Source organism: Balaenoptera ricei, chromosome 19 (genome assembly GCF_028023285.1).
Source record: "Balaenoptera ricei isolate mBalRic1 chromosome 19, mBalRic1.hap2, whole genome shotgun sequence".
NCBI classification, from domain to species: Eukaryota; Metazoa; Chordata; class Mammalia; order Artiodactyla; family Balaenopteridae; genus Balaenoptera; species Balaenoptera ricei.
The window spans coordinates 50,200,257-50,217,221 of NC_082657.1; the positions used below are offsets into that span (position 1 = coordinate 50,200,257).

Consider the following 16,965-nt stretch of genomic DNA (forward strand, 5'->3'; position numbering starts at 1 on the left):
TCTCTTCACACCAGTACGACATTGTCCATGTTGCTAAGCTCAATGGCTAGTTCTCACCACTCATCTTACTTGACCTGTCGATAGCATTTGACGCCTTGAACAAGCCCCTCCTCCTTCACTCACTTCCTTCATTACATGGCCTCCAGGGTACCACCCTCTACTGGTTTTCCTCCCACCTTATTAGCTGCTTCTTCTCATCTCCTCTTCTGATTTTTCTTAACATTGGAACATGCCAGTCAGGAATTAGTCCTGAAATTCCTTCTTTTTTCCTAAATACATTTACTTCTTGATGATCTCATCCAGTTTCTTGGCCTGAAAAAAACATTGCTATACTGACAACACCCAAATATATATATCTATCTATATCTATCTATCTATCTATATATGGCCTGAACCTTTCCTTGAACTCCAGATTTGTAAATTCCACTGCCTGCTTAAGGTGCCTGTTTTCTTCCAGGTGGTGAATTTCACCTGCCAGGTACGCTCCAAGCACATACAGACCATCATGCTTTCAAACCGCACCAACCAAACCTGGAATCTGCACCCCATCTTTGAAGGCGAGCACTGGGAGGGGCCCGAGTTCATCACCCTGGAGCCCCATCAGCAAAACAAGCCCTATGAGATTACCTACCGGCCCCGCACCTTGAATGTGGAGAACCGCAAGCATCAGGTAGGTTGAGCCCCACCTCCCCCACTGTTTTCCTGGCACGGTTGGAGGGAGGAGTTGTGTGAGAGAGAATGTTAAGACAAGAGGGGACCCCCACAAATGATACTGGATCCACGGGGAATCATGTCCAAAGCTTATCAAGTCCAAAGCTTCCCTTTTCGTCCATGTATTTTCATGCTGAGGGGATTCTCTTGGAACCAGGGGCTCAGTTCTAAAATGGAGTCCTCAGCTAAGCATCAAGCAATTAATACTTAGTTTAAGTGCACAAATAGCATCATAGTGACTGTAATAAAAATCAAAAAAAAGAAGAACCACAATCTTCCACCTCCCCTCCCCAAAAAGAACTGTTTTCGTCTGTCTTCACTACTTTGAATCCTTATTCAAATACAGCCATAGCTGCCATCACATCATCCTCAGTTTTGCAACCTGTTTACTTTTACCTTACATTATATCATGAGCATTTTTCTATTTAACTATGTAATCTTTGTGATAATCATTTTTAACGACTGACTAATATTTCATTGAATGACAGTTCCATAATTTATTTAACATCCCCCAGTTGTTGGATGTTTAAGTTATCTCTAAATCTTCATCAATATAAGTAGTTCTAATATACACGTGTATGTATATATGTAACTTTTTCTGCTGTAGGGATTTTTCTTCAGTAAGTTCCTTGGGATGGGATCCCTGGTTCAAATACACATGAACATTTTTAGGACTCTCGGGAACATATTCCCAAGCTGCTTTCCAAAAGTGTTACGCTTATTTGCAGAGCCTCCATTAATCCTGTGCTACTGCCATGCCTGAGAGGTAGCTAATAAAGGACCCTCTGTGCCATTCTGACCACATTTCTTCTTCTCTTAGGGCACCCTCTTCTTCCCCCTCCCAGATGGGACCGGCTGGCTGTATGTACTGCACGGGACTTCCGAGCTCCCCAAAGCCGTGGCCAATATCTACCGTGAAGTGCCATGTAAGACGCCCTACACTGAGCTCCTGCCAATCACCAACTGGCTGAACAAGCCCCAGAGGTGAGGGAGTGGGGGAGACGGGGGGGAGTACTCACACCGTCGAGCCTAGCCCCTCCCCCGGTCAGGGCCCCTAGAGGACAGTGGAGGCTAAAGAGTCAAAGTTCTGGGCTGTGGCCAGGCATTGCCTGAACTGAGCCCCAGAGAGCGTCTCCTGTTCAGCGCTCTCCATGAGCAGCTGGTAACTTGAAAACCTCCTAGAACAGAGCCTGGCACAAAATACGTGCTCAGTAAAGGTTAGCTGTCATTATTATTGTCAAAACGATAATCGTGGTTGTTATTATTGAAAGCCCTGTCTTATCACGTAAGCCACTGGCCAGAGAAGGACGTCCCTTGGGTCTCGTACTTGCAGTGAGAGTGGAGGAGAACAGAAGACCTAGAGGAGCTTGAGGCCCACCAGCCTGGTCCCCTTCTTTTATGGAAAAGAAGCCAAAGGCTGGGAGAAGAGAACTGCCTGCTCAGCATAGTGGATGAAGGCCCAGACAAGCTGAAATGCTAGTTCCGCCAAAAACTAGGCATTGTTAACTGAGCTGTCACCTTCCTTCTCTCAGCCTCAATTTCTTCCCTAGTAAGATGGAGAGGATAACGAGAGGTACCTCCGACAGGCACTGTGAGGTGAGGACTGAAAGCCTGTCACGTAACACGTGCGGTGCACCGACTCAGTTCTGGCACAAAATAGGCGGGTAGTAAATGGTAGTTACTGTTACTGTTAGTGCCAGAGTGAAGACTAGAACCCTGGACCCGTGTGCTTTCCATGAAATCAAGAGTGGAGATGGCACCTTGCCTTCTTTCCTTTGGGCAAACTGTCTCATTTTGTCTGTCCTCTATTCTTGCACCCCTGTGCTCCCCAAGATTCCGGGTCATTGTGGAAATGTTGAAACCGGAGAAGCCCGACCTAAGTGTCACCTTAAAGGGCCTTGATTACATTGATGTGCTGTCTGCCTCCAAGAAAGACTACAAGCTGAACTTCTTTTCCCACAAGGAGGGACTGTACACAGCAAAGGTATCCACATGTTAAAGGCTCTGCCCTGGGACCCCGGAGGTTTGACCCTGAGGCTGATGATCCCCGTGTTGGGAGTGAAGATGCCCTCTCACAGCCAGCCTAGCGTTATCCTGTGAGGCTGACCATTTACAGGGACCAGGCAAAGGCATTCAGGATTCCCAGACTCTTTAAGATGAGACCAGATTGCAGGGCTAGCCAGCCAACGTGTAGGTCCATTCCAAGCCTTCAAGGTGGCAGAATCATGAAAATCTTTAAGCAGTAGGTAACAGTGGACCAGCAAACACCAGACCAGAAAAATAATAACAAAAGATCCCTTTTCTGAGGGCTTATAGAGTGTCCAGCATCACGCTGAGCCCTTGACACAGCTAGTAACATCAGAGCCAGGATTCAACTTAGAGCCATCGACTCTAAGACTCCTCAGGGTCTTTCACACGTGAGCTGTTTGTCCTAATTCATTCGTCAATTCAACAAGCATCTCTTGAGCACATGTGCCATATGCTATATACTATGTGCTGGTAATGCAGCAATGATCAAAAATAGGCACAGTCTCTGTTCTCCTGGAACACACAGTCCGGTGGAGGGAGATGGACATACATCAAATAGTTGCACTATGAATGCATAATTACAAAATGGCCTAAGTGCTGTAAGAAAAGGAGCATATGGGTCAGGGGCTCACTGAGAGGTCAGGGCTGAAGAGAACTATAGAGGAATTACCCGCTTACAGGTAGTACTTGAAGCCAGGATGGAGGATGGAACCACCTAGGGAAAGATCTTAAAGTGAAGAAATAGCATGTGAGCACAAAGAAGCGGCAAGAATAAAAGGAAATAATAACAAGTCCTGGCAAGGGCGTGCAGAACATGAATCCTTCATGCAGTGCTGGTGGGAGTGTAAATAGTGCAGCTGCTTTAGAAGACAGTCAGGCAGTTCCTCAAATGGATAAACGTAGAGTTACCAAAGAATTCAGCAATTTATACCCAAAATAGGTGAAAACATACGTCCACACAAAAACATAAATATTCATAGCATCATTATTCATAAAAGCCAAAAAATGGAAACAACCTAAATTTCCATCAACTAGTGAATGGATAAATACAATGGAATATTATTTGGCAATAAAAAGTAACGGGAACAAAGTACTGATTCATGCAACACTGAAATGAATGCTGAAAACATTATGCTAAGTGAACGAAGTCAGTCACAAATGCCCACATATTATATGATTTTGTTTAAATGAAATGTCCAGAATAGGCAAATCTATAGGAATAGAAAGTAGACTAGTGGTGCGTAGGACTATAAGGGATGGATTAGGGGGAAGTGGGAATGATTGTTACTGGGGACAGGGCTTCTTTTGGGGGTGGTGAAAATGCTCTAAAATTGAGTGTGGGGATGGTTGGATCACTTTGTGAATATACTAAAAAAGCACTAAATTGTACACTTTAAATGGGTGAATTGTATAGCATGTGAATTGTATCTCAATAAAGCTGAAAGGAAATATGAGACATAAAATATATATCAAGAAGTGCTAATGCCCATCTAACAGGAGCTCCCGAAACAGAAAAACAAGATAATAAAAGGAAGAAAATACTCTACGAAATAACTGAAGAAAAAAATGTCCAGAGCTATTTGACAAACTCTGAGTCTTCTAATTGAAGGAACCCACCAAGTTGCCAACCAAGGTGAATGAAAAACAGACTCACATCTAAGTACATGAGAACAAAATTTCAGAAAACTGGGATAAAAGAGAAAGTCTTAAATGATTCTAGAGAAAATAGATGGAAGTAATATTCACAGTAACATCAGATTCCTCATGGCCACACTGAATACCAAAAGCAATAGGGTAAGCTATTCAAACTGTTTAGAATGACTTTCAATTTCGAATGCCTTTTCCAGACAAGACTATCGTGAGAGCAAAATAAAGACACTTTTAAACATGCAAAGACTCAAAGTAACCAACCCATATACACAATCCCTATCTGAAAGAAGTGCTACAAAATTAAAAATTTTTCTTTTTTTCTTTTTTAATTTGTAAACAGTTTATGTTTACGTTAACAGATACAGTGGGAAATATGAAACATTAATTCTAATTAGCAAAATGATTCCTCTTGTAAATGAATCCAAGAGGAAAGTACAAGGATACAATGAACAAAGAATCAAAATTAAATTGATAGGTAATTTCAAATAATTGTTGAGAAGAAATCTGAAATTAATATTTCATATGACCTCAATATAGGAAATAGCAAGGGGAGAGATAAAATAAGGCAATGAAAAAAATTTTCTTTCGTTTGGAAGCAAATGGGGAGATAAGAGATTTTCTCATTCATAGAGAAGGGTAGGGAGAGAATTAGAGCTATTTGTAAACTGTAGGTATGAACAGAAAAATACCAGTAAATATATTTATTAAAATACAAGTGAAGGGACTTCCCTGGTGGTGCAGTGGTTAAGAATCCGCCTGCCAATGCAGAGGACACGGGATCGATCCCTGGTCCGGGAAGATCCCACATGCCGCGGAGCAGCTAAGCCCGTGAGCCATAATTACTGAGCCTGCTCTCTAGAGTCTGGGCACCTAGAGCCCATGCTCTGCAACAAGAGAAGCCACTGCAATAAGAAGCCCGTGCACCGCAACGAAGAGTAGCCCCGGCTCGCCACAACTAGAGAAAGCCCATGCACAGCAATGAAGACCCAAAGCAGCCAAAAATAAAAATAAATAAATTTATTTTTAAAAATTAAAAAAATAAAAAATACAAGTAAAATTTTGGGTAAAAATGACAACAAACCCAGATCACAGGATCTCTTTACAGTAACATATATACTGAAATGAACAATAACAACCTAAAAGTGTTTTAAAAGTCAAAAATACTTTTGCTTCCGGTTATGCTGGAGTAAGTAGACCCTCACCATAAACAACCATAAAACTGGACAAAATATCTGAGGTAACTCTTCTTAGGCATCGGACAACAGGCAGCACAATACTGCAATCCATCAGAGAGAAGAGAAACTTACGAAATGAGTCCTGTGATTGTCCTCTCTGGCTTGGGACAATTTCCTGACTGCTGTGTTGTCAGCTCTAGAGCAACTACTAAAAATCTATTGTTTAAAAATATAGGTAAGAAGCCAGTAGAGGAAATAAAATATATTACAAAAGATTACACATTGATCCAAAAGAAGGCAGGAAAGTAGCAAGCAAGGAATGAAAAAATAAGAGACAAATGGAAAAGAAATAGCAAAAGGGCTGACTTCAACCCAAACACATAAATGATTGCTTTAAATATAAAAGACTAAACACTCCAATTAAAATACAGAGGGTATCAGAGCACTCTAAATTTAAAGACAGGAAGAGATTGAAAGTAAAAAGGCAGGTATGTAAAGAACTATTATCACCTATTGTAATAAGATAAACAACTCAAGGTATTAAAAAAAAGCAAAAACTGGAGTAGACTCTACGTCACGGAAGTAAATATATGAATGACCAAGAAGCACATGAGAAAATGCTCAACATCATCAGTCATCCAGGGAAAGAACTGAAAAAGGGGAGCAGCTTATCAACAGGTCGGACACAGGCGTGAGGGGACAGTGCACTGCAGTTACAAGTGTGAGCTCTGGAGTCAGGCCAACCTGGGTTCAAATCCTGGTTCTGATACTACTCTGCATGTGACCCTGGGCAAGATAATAACTTGCTAAGCCCGTTTGCTCATGATTAGAAAAACCGGTGAGGGGAATAGTAATGTTGCCTACAAATTGTATGAATTAAATAAGTACTTCCAGTGCCTAGTACACAGTAATCAAGTGTTAGATGCTATCATTATCATTATTATTATTATTAATATTATTAACTATTCCAGCAGCAGCAGGAATTGGAGTGAAGCCCACCACAACATGCACCTCTTGAGGTCTTGCTTGTTCTCCAGGGCCACTCAGCTGTCCCACTGGGGACACCTTCATCTTCAGCACTAGACGGTGCTGCTCTAGCCTCTCCTAAAGCAACCCAGGCTCCTTCATGCTCTCTCACCTGGGAGAAGCCAGAGCGGAATACCTGAAGAGAAGGGCTGGCTGGCAGGGTTCACAGGGGCTGGGAGGGCCTGCGTCAGCCTGGTCCCTGTGCTTCATGCGTCCACGCACTGCAAACAGGGAGAAGGATCCTGTAGATGGCGGAGGACCCTGGGCTAACCCCTCTGCTCTGTCCCACTTCCTCCCACTCTCTCTGTGAACCCAGGTGATCTTCCGAAACGAGGTGACCAACGAGTTCCTATACTACACGGTGAGTTTCAGGGTCATCCCTTCAGGCGTCATCAAAACCATCGAGATGGTGAGCCCTGTCCGGCAGAGCACATCGGCCTCCATCAAGGTGGAGAACCCCCTGCCCTACTCGGTGACCTTGTCCACGGAATGCAGGGTGCCCGACATCAGCCTGCCCTCCCAGTTTGTGGTGCCGGCCAACTCTGAGGTATGGCCCTGCCTGCCAGGGGCTCCCCGCCCCCATATCTGTGCTGGAGGCTCTGCCCAGGGGGCCTCTGGATCCACGTTCTGCATCCCATAGTTGGGCCAGCCTTGGCGGTGGTCGGGAGGGCAGGGGATGATCGACTGATTGACCACGCTCCTGTTCTCTCCTTTCCTCTGCTGCCCAAGTCCTCACGTAAACCAGGGCCACATAGAGCTTTGGTTCAGGCATGTAAAAGGGACTTGTCTCTATGATGTGTTTGTTTGCCTTGCTCACATTTAAAATATTCTTCTTGTTTTTCCTAATTACATAAGTCACATAGAATATATGTGGTAAAAAGACAGCAAGGGAAACATAATAGTGTATCAAGTGTACAACACACACACACACATTTGTCTATGTGCTTGTTTATGCACAGACCACTTCAGGGAGGTGGCACAAGAAGGCTTTGACAGTGGTTGGGCAGACATGGCCCAGAGTTATGAACTGGTGGGAAGATAAATGCTCTTTTCATCAGTCTGTCACTCCAAACTCTCACTGTCCTGATTCCATCAAAATCTCTTCTGTTCCCCCAACTTCAGCCCACCTGGCCTGTTCCCTGCACTCCCACTCTGCCTCTTCCTTCACTTTCAGAATCTAGTTATCTGTTTTGTTCTTCAGAGAGAGTCTCCATGCCCTTTATTTTATTGTATTTTTATATTTTTCACTATGAACTATACAGAAAAGTATATAAAACATACATATACATATATGTATGTGTACATATAAACATGTATATGCATGCAAACATGTTTGTTTAAACAAAAAATTATGAAATAAATATCTGTTAAACCAATACCCAGGCCAAGAAATAAAAAATTGCCACCTCCCCAGACACCCCTCTCTCCCGCACTCCTAAAAGTTACCACTATCCTTATTTTGTAATGATCATGTCTTGCTTTTAAGCAATACAGTTTAGTTTTGCCTGTTTTTGAACTTTATGCAAAAGAAATCATACTATGTACATTCTGTAATGTTTTATTTCTTTCGCTCAGAGTTGTGAATTGTGATGGTCCTCCATGCCATTGCCCACAGCTGAGGTTCATTCATCCTCACCGCTGTAGACTATCCTAAATGACTAGACCACCATTTAGATATCCATCCTACTATGGCCAGACATTTGTGTTGGTTTCAACATTTGGCTATCGTGGAAAATGCTGCTATGGCTATTTTTGCACAAGCGCCCTCTTGATGCACATGCACCTGTATTTCTCCACAGTGTACACCCGGGAGTGGAATCCCTGGGTCATAGGGTGTGCCTGCCTCTAACTGCCAACCAGTAGATAACTGCCAATCAGCAACGCGAGTTCACCAACCCCTGGTATTGTCAGAATTTTTTAAAGTTTACCAATCTGATAGACTCCTAATAAACTGGTAACTTCCTTTTTACATACAGATTGATTTTAGTTGGGTAATAGTCTGTGTAGGAGATTCACCTCTGTGTTCATGAATGAGAATGGACCACAGTCTTCCTTCCTCATACTCTTTGTCCAGTTTGGGTGTCACTTTTGCTAATTTTCTCGCTTTCTCGATTCTGTGAAAGAGTTTATAAAAGATTGAAATTATGTCTTCTTTGAACTCACTGGTGAAGCCACTGAGGCCTGGTGTTTTCTTTGTGGGAAGATTGTCTATTACTGATTTAATTCTTTCAGTGGGTTACTGGACTATTTAGATGTTCTGTTTCTTCCTGAGTCAGTAATAAGAGCACTTCCATTTCATCGATATAGTGAAAATATTGGTATAACATTGTTACTATCCTCTTATTACCTTTTTTTTTGTTTTTTGATTTTTTTTGGTACTCAAAAAAGCCTCATTTTTTTAAAATTAATTTTTATTGGAGTATAGTTTATTTACAGTGTTGTGTTAGTTTCTGCTGTACAGTAAAGTGAATTAGCTATACATATACGTATATCCCCTCTTTTTTGGATTTCCTTCCCATTTAGGTCACCACAGAGCATCGAGCAGAGTTCCCTGTGCTATACCGTAGGTTCTCATTAATTATCTATTGTATACATAGTAGTGTATATATGTCAATCCCAATCTCCCAATTCATCCCACCCCCCAACCCCCGGTATCCATACATCTGTTCTCTACATCTGTGTCTCTATTTCTGCTTTGCAAGTAAGTTCATCTGTATCATTTTTCCAGATTCCACAAATAAGTGATATTATACGATATTTGTTTTCCTCTGACTTACTTCACTCATTCTCTAGGTCCATCCATGTCTCTGCAAATTGCACAATTCCGTTCCTTTTTATGGCTGAGTAATATTCAATTGTATATATGTACCACATCTTCTTTATCCATTCTTCTGTTGATGGACATTCAGGTTGCTTCCATGTCCTGGCTACTGTAAATAGAGCTGCAATGCACATTGGGGTGCATGCGTCTTTTTGAATGGTTTTCTCTGGGTATATGCCTAGGAGTGGGATTGCTGGATCATATGGTAGTGCTATTTTTAGTTTTCTAAGGAACCTCCATACTGTTCTCCATAGTGGCTGTATCAATTTACATTCCCACAAACAGTGCAAGAGGGTTCCCTTTTCTCCACACCCTCTCCAGCATTTATTGTTTGTAGAGTGTTTGATAATGGCCATTCTGACTGGCGTGAGGTGATACCTCATTGTAGTTGTGATTTGGATTTCTCTAATAATTAGTGATGTTGAGCATCTTTTTGTGTGTTTGTTAGCCATCTGTATGTCTTCTTTGGAGAAATGTCTATTTAGGTCTTCCACCTATTCTTTGATTGAGTTGTTTGTTTTTCTTGATATTGTGCTGCATGAGCTGTTTGTATATTTTGGAGATTAATCCCTTGTTGGTTGCTTTGCTTGCAAATATTTTCTCCCATTCTGAGGGTTGTCTTCTCGTTTTGTTTATGGTTTCCTTTGCTGTGCAAAAGCTTTTAAGTTTAATTAGGTCCCATTTGTTTATTTTTGTTTTTATTTTCACTACTCTAGGAGGTGGGTCAGAAAAGATCTTGCTGTGATTTATGTCAAAGAGTGTTCTGCCTGTGTTTTCCTCTAAGAGTTTTATAGTGTCCAGCCTTACTTTTAGGTCTTTAATCTATTTTGAGTTTATTTTTGTGTATGGTGTTAGGAGGTGTTCTGATCTCATTCTTTTACATGTAGCTGTCCAGTTTTCCCAGCACCACTTATTGAAGAGACTGTCAAAAAGAAGCTTCATTTTTAATTTAGCTTTCTGACTCTGTGCTTTTGCCTTCAATACTTTCTCAACGATTTTCTTCTCAATAAGGAGAGCATGTTTGATCCTGTCACTGACACATTTAGCACACAGGGAGCTACCAGAGGCCCAGCTGACATGTTTTTTCATTTTAGACCACCTCATAAGAACTTTAGGTCTCACAGCACGAATCTTATTACCTTTTTTATGTGACATCCCCTTTTCATTTCTAATATTGGTCATTGTGCCTTCTCTCTTTGTTTCTTGATCAACCTTGCTAGAGGTTTCTCAACTTTTTTTTTTTTTTTTTTCCAGAAAAGCATCTTTGGGCTTTGTTGTTACGCTCTATTGTATGGTTGCTTTCTAGTTGATTGATTTCCACTCTTATCTTTGTTATTCCCTTCCTTCTGCTTCCTTTGGGTTAGTGTTGCTTTAACTAATTTCAAAGATAAACGCTTAGGGAATTAACTTGTAGTCTTCTTTATTTTCTAATATACTCACTTAAGATTATAAATCTCCCTCTAAGTACTGCTTTAGCTGCAGCATACAAGTTTTTATATTTATATGTAGTATTTTTTATCATTAAGTTCAAAAGTGTTCTAATTTTCACTATGATTAATACTTCTTTTTTGACTCCTGGTTTATTAGAAGTTTCTTAATTTCCAAAGATGTGGATTTTTCTAGTTACCACGTTTTAAAATTATTTTGTGGTCAGAGAATATATTCCATATTATTTCAGTACTCTAGAATTTTTTTAGACATGCTCTATGGCCCAATATCGTCTTTTTTAAAAATCCTCCACCTCTTTTTGAAAAGAATGTATTTGCTGTTTTGTTGTTCAGTTTTCTTTAGCCTTACTGATAGTTTTGTCTGCTTGTTTGATCAGTTTTAGGAGAGTATATTAACATATACTACTATGATTGTGGATCTGTCTGTTTATCTTTGTAGTTCTGTCATGTTTTGCTTTATGTATATACTTTGAAGCTATATTACTAGTTAAATAAAAATTATAATATCTTTCTGGTGACTTGAAACTCTTTTCATTATAAAGTGATCTTCTTTGTCTCTAGTAACACTTTTTGCCTTAAAATCTATTTTGTCTAATATTAATATAGGTTTCTTTTGGTTAGCATTTGCATGGTGTGGGTTTTTTTTAATCATCACACTTTCAATCTTTTTCTATCCATATAATCTAAACGTGTCTCTTATAAACAGTGTACAGATGAGATGGATTTGGTTTTTTAACCCAGTCTAGCAAGGCTTCCTTTTCACTTGAGCATTCACACCATTTATATTGAGTGTAAATAGTGACGTATTCAGGTGTACATGCAAATCTGTACTTTCTGTTTCTCTTATCTGTTCTATGTTTTCTTTTTCTCTGTTTTGTAGTGATCTCTTCCTGGCATGTCTTCATTGTCTATAGCAATATTATTCTGCTCATCATTCACCTTTTTTATTCCTTTTCTGTTGTTCATTCTAACTTTTTCCATGCTTTTAGAAGGAAAAGGTAGCCCTGGATACCTTTTGTAGCTTCACATAACTAAGATTCTCCTGTTGTTACCACAAATATTTTTTAAAATACAGCTTTGTACTTTTTAGGGGTTTTTTTCTTTTTTCTCCCCACCTTTATCTGAGCTTTATCTTTCCTTTGCCCTCAGTGTCTCAGTCACAGTCAAATAGATTCTACTTTCAGAGGTTTCTCTTGGCACAAGGTTTTGTCTTAGAAGGGAGTTTAAGTAACTTGGTTTTAAGCTGCCCCACGTCACCCAGTCTTATTGTGACATGTTTGCAGTTAGCGATAAACTAGAGCCTGAGATCATCCTTCCAGCTTAGGCTGCTGTTGTCAGTTGTCCAGTCAAGTTTCCCAGGTTGAGTGGGACCCTCAATCTAGGGTGATTCTCTGGCTCTCAGACTGATGTTCCTTTGCTCTCTCTCCCACTCCTCCCAGACAGTGGCTTACTCACACCAGTCTCATGGCTGTGAGTAATCAGCCCTACTCACCCATCTTTTGGAGTTGGTAGCTTATCTTTTCACTTAGTTATGTTATAGATGTTGTCGTTAAGCTGGTTGGTCTGAGTGTTTTGTGGGGGATTTGGGAAGACTGTGCAGTGGCTGCTGCTATCATCTTGCTCAAAACCTGGAACTGGTTTTAATGTATGACGTGAGGCAAGAGTCATGTTTCCTTTTTCTCCAAGTGAATATAAATCATCTCAGACTGTGTTACTACAAAGACCGTCTTTTCCGCACTGATTTACACGGCCATTTGTGAAATAAATCAAGTGTCCATATATGCATGGATCTGTTCTAGGTTTCCTATAATATAATAATGACTCAGTTTCTGAACTTGTACCAATGCCACGGCATCCTAATTATTACAGTTTTATAGTATAGTTTGATATATGGCCAAGCAAGCAGTCACTCTAGCTTTATATTAAGACTTAATAATCTCTTATATTCTTTTTTTTCAAGAGTACCTTGGCAAGAATAGCATTGCATTTTTGGCCCTTTGCATTTCCATATATATTTTTAAATCAGCTTGTCAAGTTCCTTAAAAAAAAAAAAAAAAACTCTGTTGGGATTTTGATTGGGATTAAATTAAGTCTATAGATTATTTTAAGAATGTATAAGTTTTCTGGGGTATTCCCTGGTGGTCCAGTGGTTAAGACTCCACGCTTTCACTGTCAAAGGCCTGGGTTCAATCCCTGGTCGGGGAATTAAGATCCCACAAGCTGCGTGGTGCGGAAGGAAAAAAAAAAAGAATGTATAAGTTTTCTGTTGATCCACAACAAATTATTCCAAAACTCAGCAACTTAAAACAACAGACATTTATTCCCTACACAGTTTCTGAGGATCAGAAATCTAAGAGCAGCCGCCTAACCGGGTGGTTTTGGCTCAGGAGCTTTCATGAGGATGTCAGTTGTCAGCCAGGACTCTAGGCATCCCTAGGCTTGACTGGGGCTGGATAATCTGCTTCCAAACTCACTCACGTGGTTGGTTGTTGGAAAAGTCCTAGTTCCTTGCTGGCTGTTAGCTGGAGGCTTCAGTTCCTCACCATGTGGCCTACCCCGTGAGCTGCTTTCAACGAGGCAGCTCACGTACCTTAGAGTGAGCGATCTAAAAGAAAGTGAGGGGACTTCCCTGGTTGCGCAGTGGTTAAGAATCCGCCTGCCAATGCAGGGGACACGGGTTTGATCCTGGGCCGGGAAGATCCCACATGCCACGGAGCGACTAGGCCCATGCACCACAACTACTGAGCCCGCGTACCACAACTACTGAAGCCTGCATGCCTAGAGCCCGTGCTCTGCAGCAAGAGAAGCCACCGCAATAAGCCCGTGCACCGCAACAAAGAGTAGCCCCCGCTCGCCGCAACTCAAGAATAGCCTGCACGCAGCAACGAAGACCCAACACAGCCAAAAAAATAAAAAATAAAAAATAATGTGAGGCAGCAAAGAAGAAAGAGGGTGCACAAGACAGAAACCACAGTCTTTTCCTCTTAATCTCAGAAGTGACACGCCATCTCTTCTGCCACATACTTGTGGTCACATAGACCAACCTGGTTCAGTGTGGGAGAGGACTATACAAGGGTGTGAATACCAGGAAGTGGGGGTTACTGGGGGCCATCTTGGAGCCTGTCATAAGGGAGAATTTGAATCTTTATAGTATTGAGATTTCCAACCCATGAGCAAATCTCCATTAAGCCTTCTTTAATTTCTCTCAATAATATGTTTTTTTGTTTTCTATGTAGAGGCTTTACTCGTCTTTTGTTAGATTTATTTCTAGGTTTTGTATATTTTGATGCTATTATAAATAGCATCTTTTTAAAATTTCATATTCTAAATATTTGTTGCAATCATTTAGAAATATAACTGATTTTTGTATATCACCTTTTACCCAAACATCTTATAAATAAAATTCACTTAATAATAATTTAAATTGTAGATTCTTGTATTTTGTACATGTACAATCATATCATCTGTAAGTAATTACAATTTTGTTTCTTCCGTTCTAAACCTTTTCCTTTAAGTACTTTTTCATGCATTATAGGGCTATCTAGGACCTCCAGAACAATGGTGACCAGAAAGGCAACAGAAGGCATTGTCTTGCTCCTGATCTTGAAGGGAAAGCTTTCAAAGTTTCACCATTTATTATGATGTTTGTTTTGGGTTTCTTATAGGTACCCTTTATCAGATTAAGGATATCTCCTATTCCTAGTTTGCTAAGAGCTTTTTTAAAAACACTATGAATGGATGTTGAGTTTTATCAAATACTTTTACTGCATCTATTGAGATGCTCATTTGATTGTTTTCCTTTTAGTTTGTTAATGTGGCAACTGATTGGTTTTTCCAGCGTTAAACCAATTCATTCACGGAATAAGCCCAACTTAGTCATGTAGTATTCTCTTTTTTATATGTTGCTGGATCAGTTGGATAACATTTTTATTAGACATTTTGTATATATGTTCAGTAGGGAAACTGGCATCCAATTTTCCTTTCTCCTTGTTGGATTCTGATGTCAAGATTATGGTAGTTGAGGTAGGTTTCCTCTTTTTCTTTTCTCTGGAAGAACTTGTGGAATATTAGATTGGTAGAACTTAAAAGTAAAGCTTTGTGATCTGGAATTTTGTTAAGGGAAATTTTTTTTTTACTATTGATTAAATATCTTTAATGGTTATAGGACTATATGGGTTTTCTTTATCTTTTTGAGTCTGTTTCTGTAATTTATATTTGTTTATACATTTGTCCATTTTCATCCAAATTTTTTTAATTGTGGTAAGATCATGTAAATTTTTGTACTGTATTCTCTGTTAAACATCTACAATAATTTTAGTGATATCCTCTTTATTTTATTGTTCAGTAAGAAGTAGTTTTCTTTTTAATAAATTTTATTTTTGGCTGTGTTGGGTCTTCATTGCTGCGTGCGGGCTTTCTCTAGTTGTGGCGAGTAGGGACTACTCTTCGTTGCAGTGCACGGGCTTCTCATCGCGGTGGCTTCTCTTGTTGTGGAGCACGGGCTGTAGGTACACGGGCTTCAGTAGTTATGGCTCACGGGCTTAGCTGCTCCGTGGCATGTGGGATCTTCCCAGACCAGGGCTCAAACCATGTCCCCTGCATTGGCAGGCGGATTCTTAACCACTGCGCCACCAGGGAAGCCCAGAAGTAGTTTTTTTGATGATCCATTTATTTATTTATTTATTTATGGCTGTGTTGGGTTTTCATTTCTGTGCGAGGGCTTTCTCTAGTTGCGGCAAGCGGGGGCCACTCTTCATCGCGGTGCGCGGGCCTCTCACTATCGCGGCCTCTCGTTGCGGAGCACAAGCTCCAGACGCGCAGACTCAGTAATTGTGGCTCACGGGCCCAGTTGCTCCGCGGCATGTGGGATCTTCCCGGACCAGGGCTCGAACCCGTGTCCCCTGCATTGGCAGGCAGACTCTCAACCACTGCGCCACCAGGGAAGCCCAGAAGTAGTTTTTTAAAAAAAAAACAACAATACCCACTCATGATAAAAACAAAATTTTAACCCTACAAAAGTACATGAAATAGAAAGTAAAAGTCCCCACAGTCCCATTTCCCCCACCCTAAGATAACTACTGGTAACAATTCGACATACCCTTGTCTCTTTTCTGTACATATATAGACATAATCTTCTCCACAAAAACAAGCTCATATACATTTCTAGAGCTTTATATACATTTCTAGAACCTTCTTTCTCCCACTTAAAATATTACCAACACCTTTTATTTCAATGCTTAGAGCTTTGCCTCTTCCTTTGTAATGGCTACATAATATTCCACTGAGGTGAATAAAGAATACTTTATTTACCCAATCTCTTACTGCTAATGCATTTGAATTGTTTCCCTTGTTTTGCTATTATAAGCAGTACTCCTTGGTTCTTGTTTTGTTTTGCTTTGGATGATAATAGAGGAAGGAGAAAGCCTCCCCCAAATGATGATAGAACCCAGGAAACTGTTCAGAGATTGGCTATGAGCAAAGAAAGAACTGCCTGGCCTTCAGCCCTCCTGCCCCTCCAGCCCACCCGCCCCATCTCCATAATTATGCTTCTCAAGAGAGGATCCAGTACCTATTGTTAGATTCAAAGAGATTCCAGATACAGAAATACGCAGACTAGGGAAAGGTAGAAGGGGTCCAGAGGAGGAAAAGTGGGCTGGTTTGGACAGAGGTTCCCCAGGCTCAAGATCAGTATGAGCATCTGCTACCAGCCTGCTGTGAGGTCACCCGGGGGCAGAGGATGGGTCAGACGTTCAGCCTCACAGGAGCCTTTGTCTTCTCTTGCAGGGCACATTCTCATTTGAATTCCAGCCCTTGAAAGCTGGAGAAACCTTCGGGAAACTAACACTGCACAACAGTGATTTGGGTTACTACCCATATGAGCTCAGTTTGAAGACCACGCCAGCACTGCCTGAAAAGCCTGTCCACTTCCAGGCTGTTCTTGGCAGTGGCCAGAGCATCTTTGCCAAGTTCACCAATTACGCCCGGCAGAAGACAGAATACTACTGCAGGGTGAGCAGCCCCTGCCTCACCCTCTGCCCTTCGCTTTCCAGAAGTCTGGGCTCCAAAATAATGGGAGGGGGACGCGGGGGGTGCAGAAATGTGAAAC

General features: G+C 41.0%; 1 protein-coding gene across 11 annotated transcripts in view; it reads left to right on the forward strand.

The window, feature by feature from the left end:
• Positions 1 to 16,965, forward strand: part of HYDIN (HYDIN axonemal central pair apparatus protein) — a 446,648-nt gene that overhangs the window by 427,479 nt on the left and 2,204 nt on the right. For 10 of the 11 annotated variants that reach the window (XM_059905589.1, XM_059905588.1, XM_059905591.1 and 7 more), the window contains 5 exons: positions 458 to 670; positions 1,532 to 1,695; positions 2,545 to 2,695; positions 6,907 to 7,137; positions 16,644 to 16,868. In XM_059905589.1, the coding sequence (XP_059761572.1) occupies positions 458 to 670; positions 1,532 to 1,695; positions 2,545 to 2,695; positions 6,907 to 7,137; positions 16,644 to 16,868 (984 nt within the window). Of the gene's footprint in view, positions 1 to 457; positions 671 to 1,531; positions 1,696 to 2,544; positions 2,696 to 6,906; positions 7,138 to 8,389; positions 8,537 to 16,643; positions 16,869 to 16,965 lie in introns of those variants that run through there. The other variant, XM_059905596.1, reaches the window with a different exon arrangement.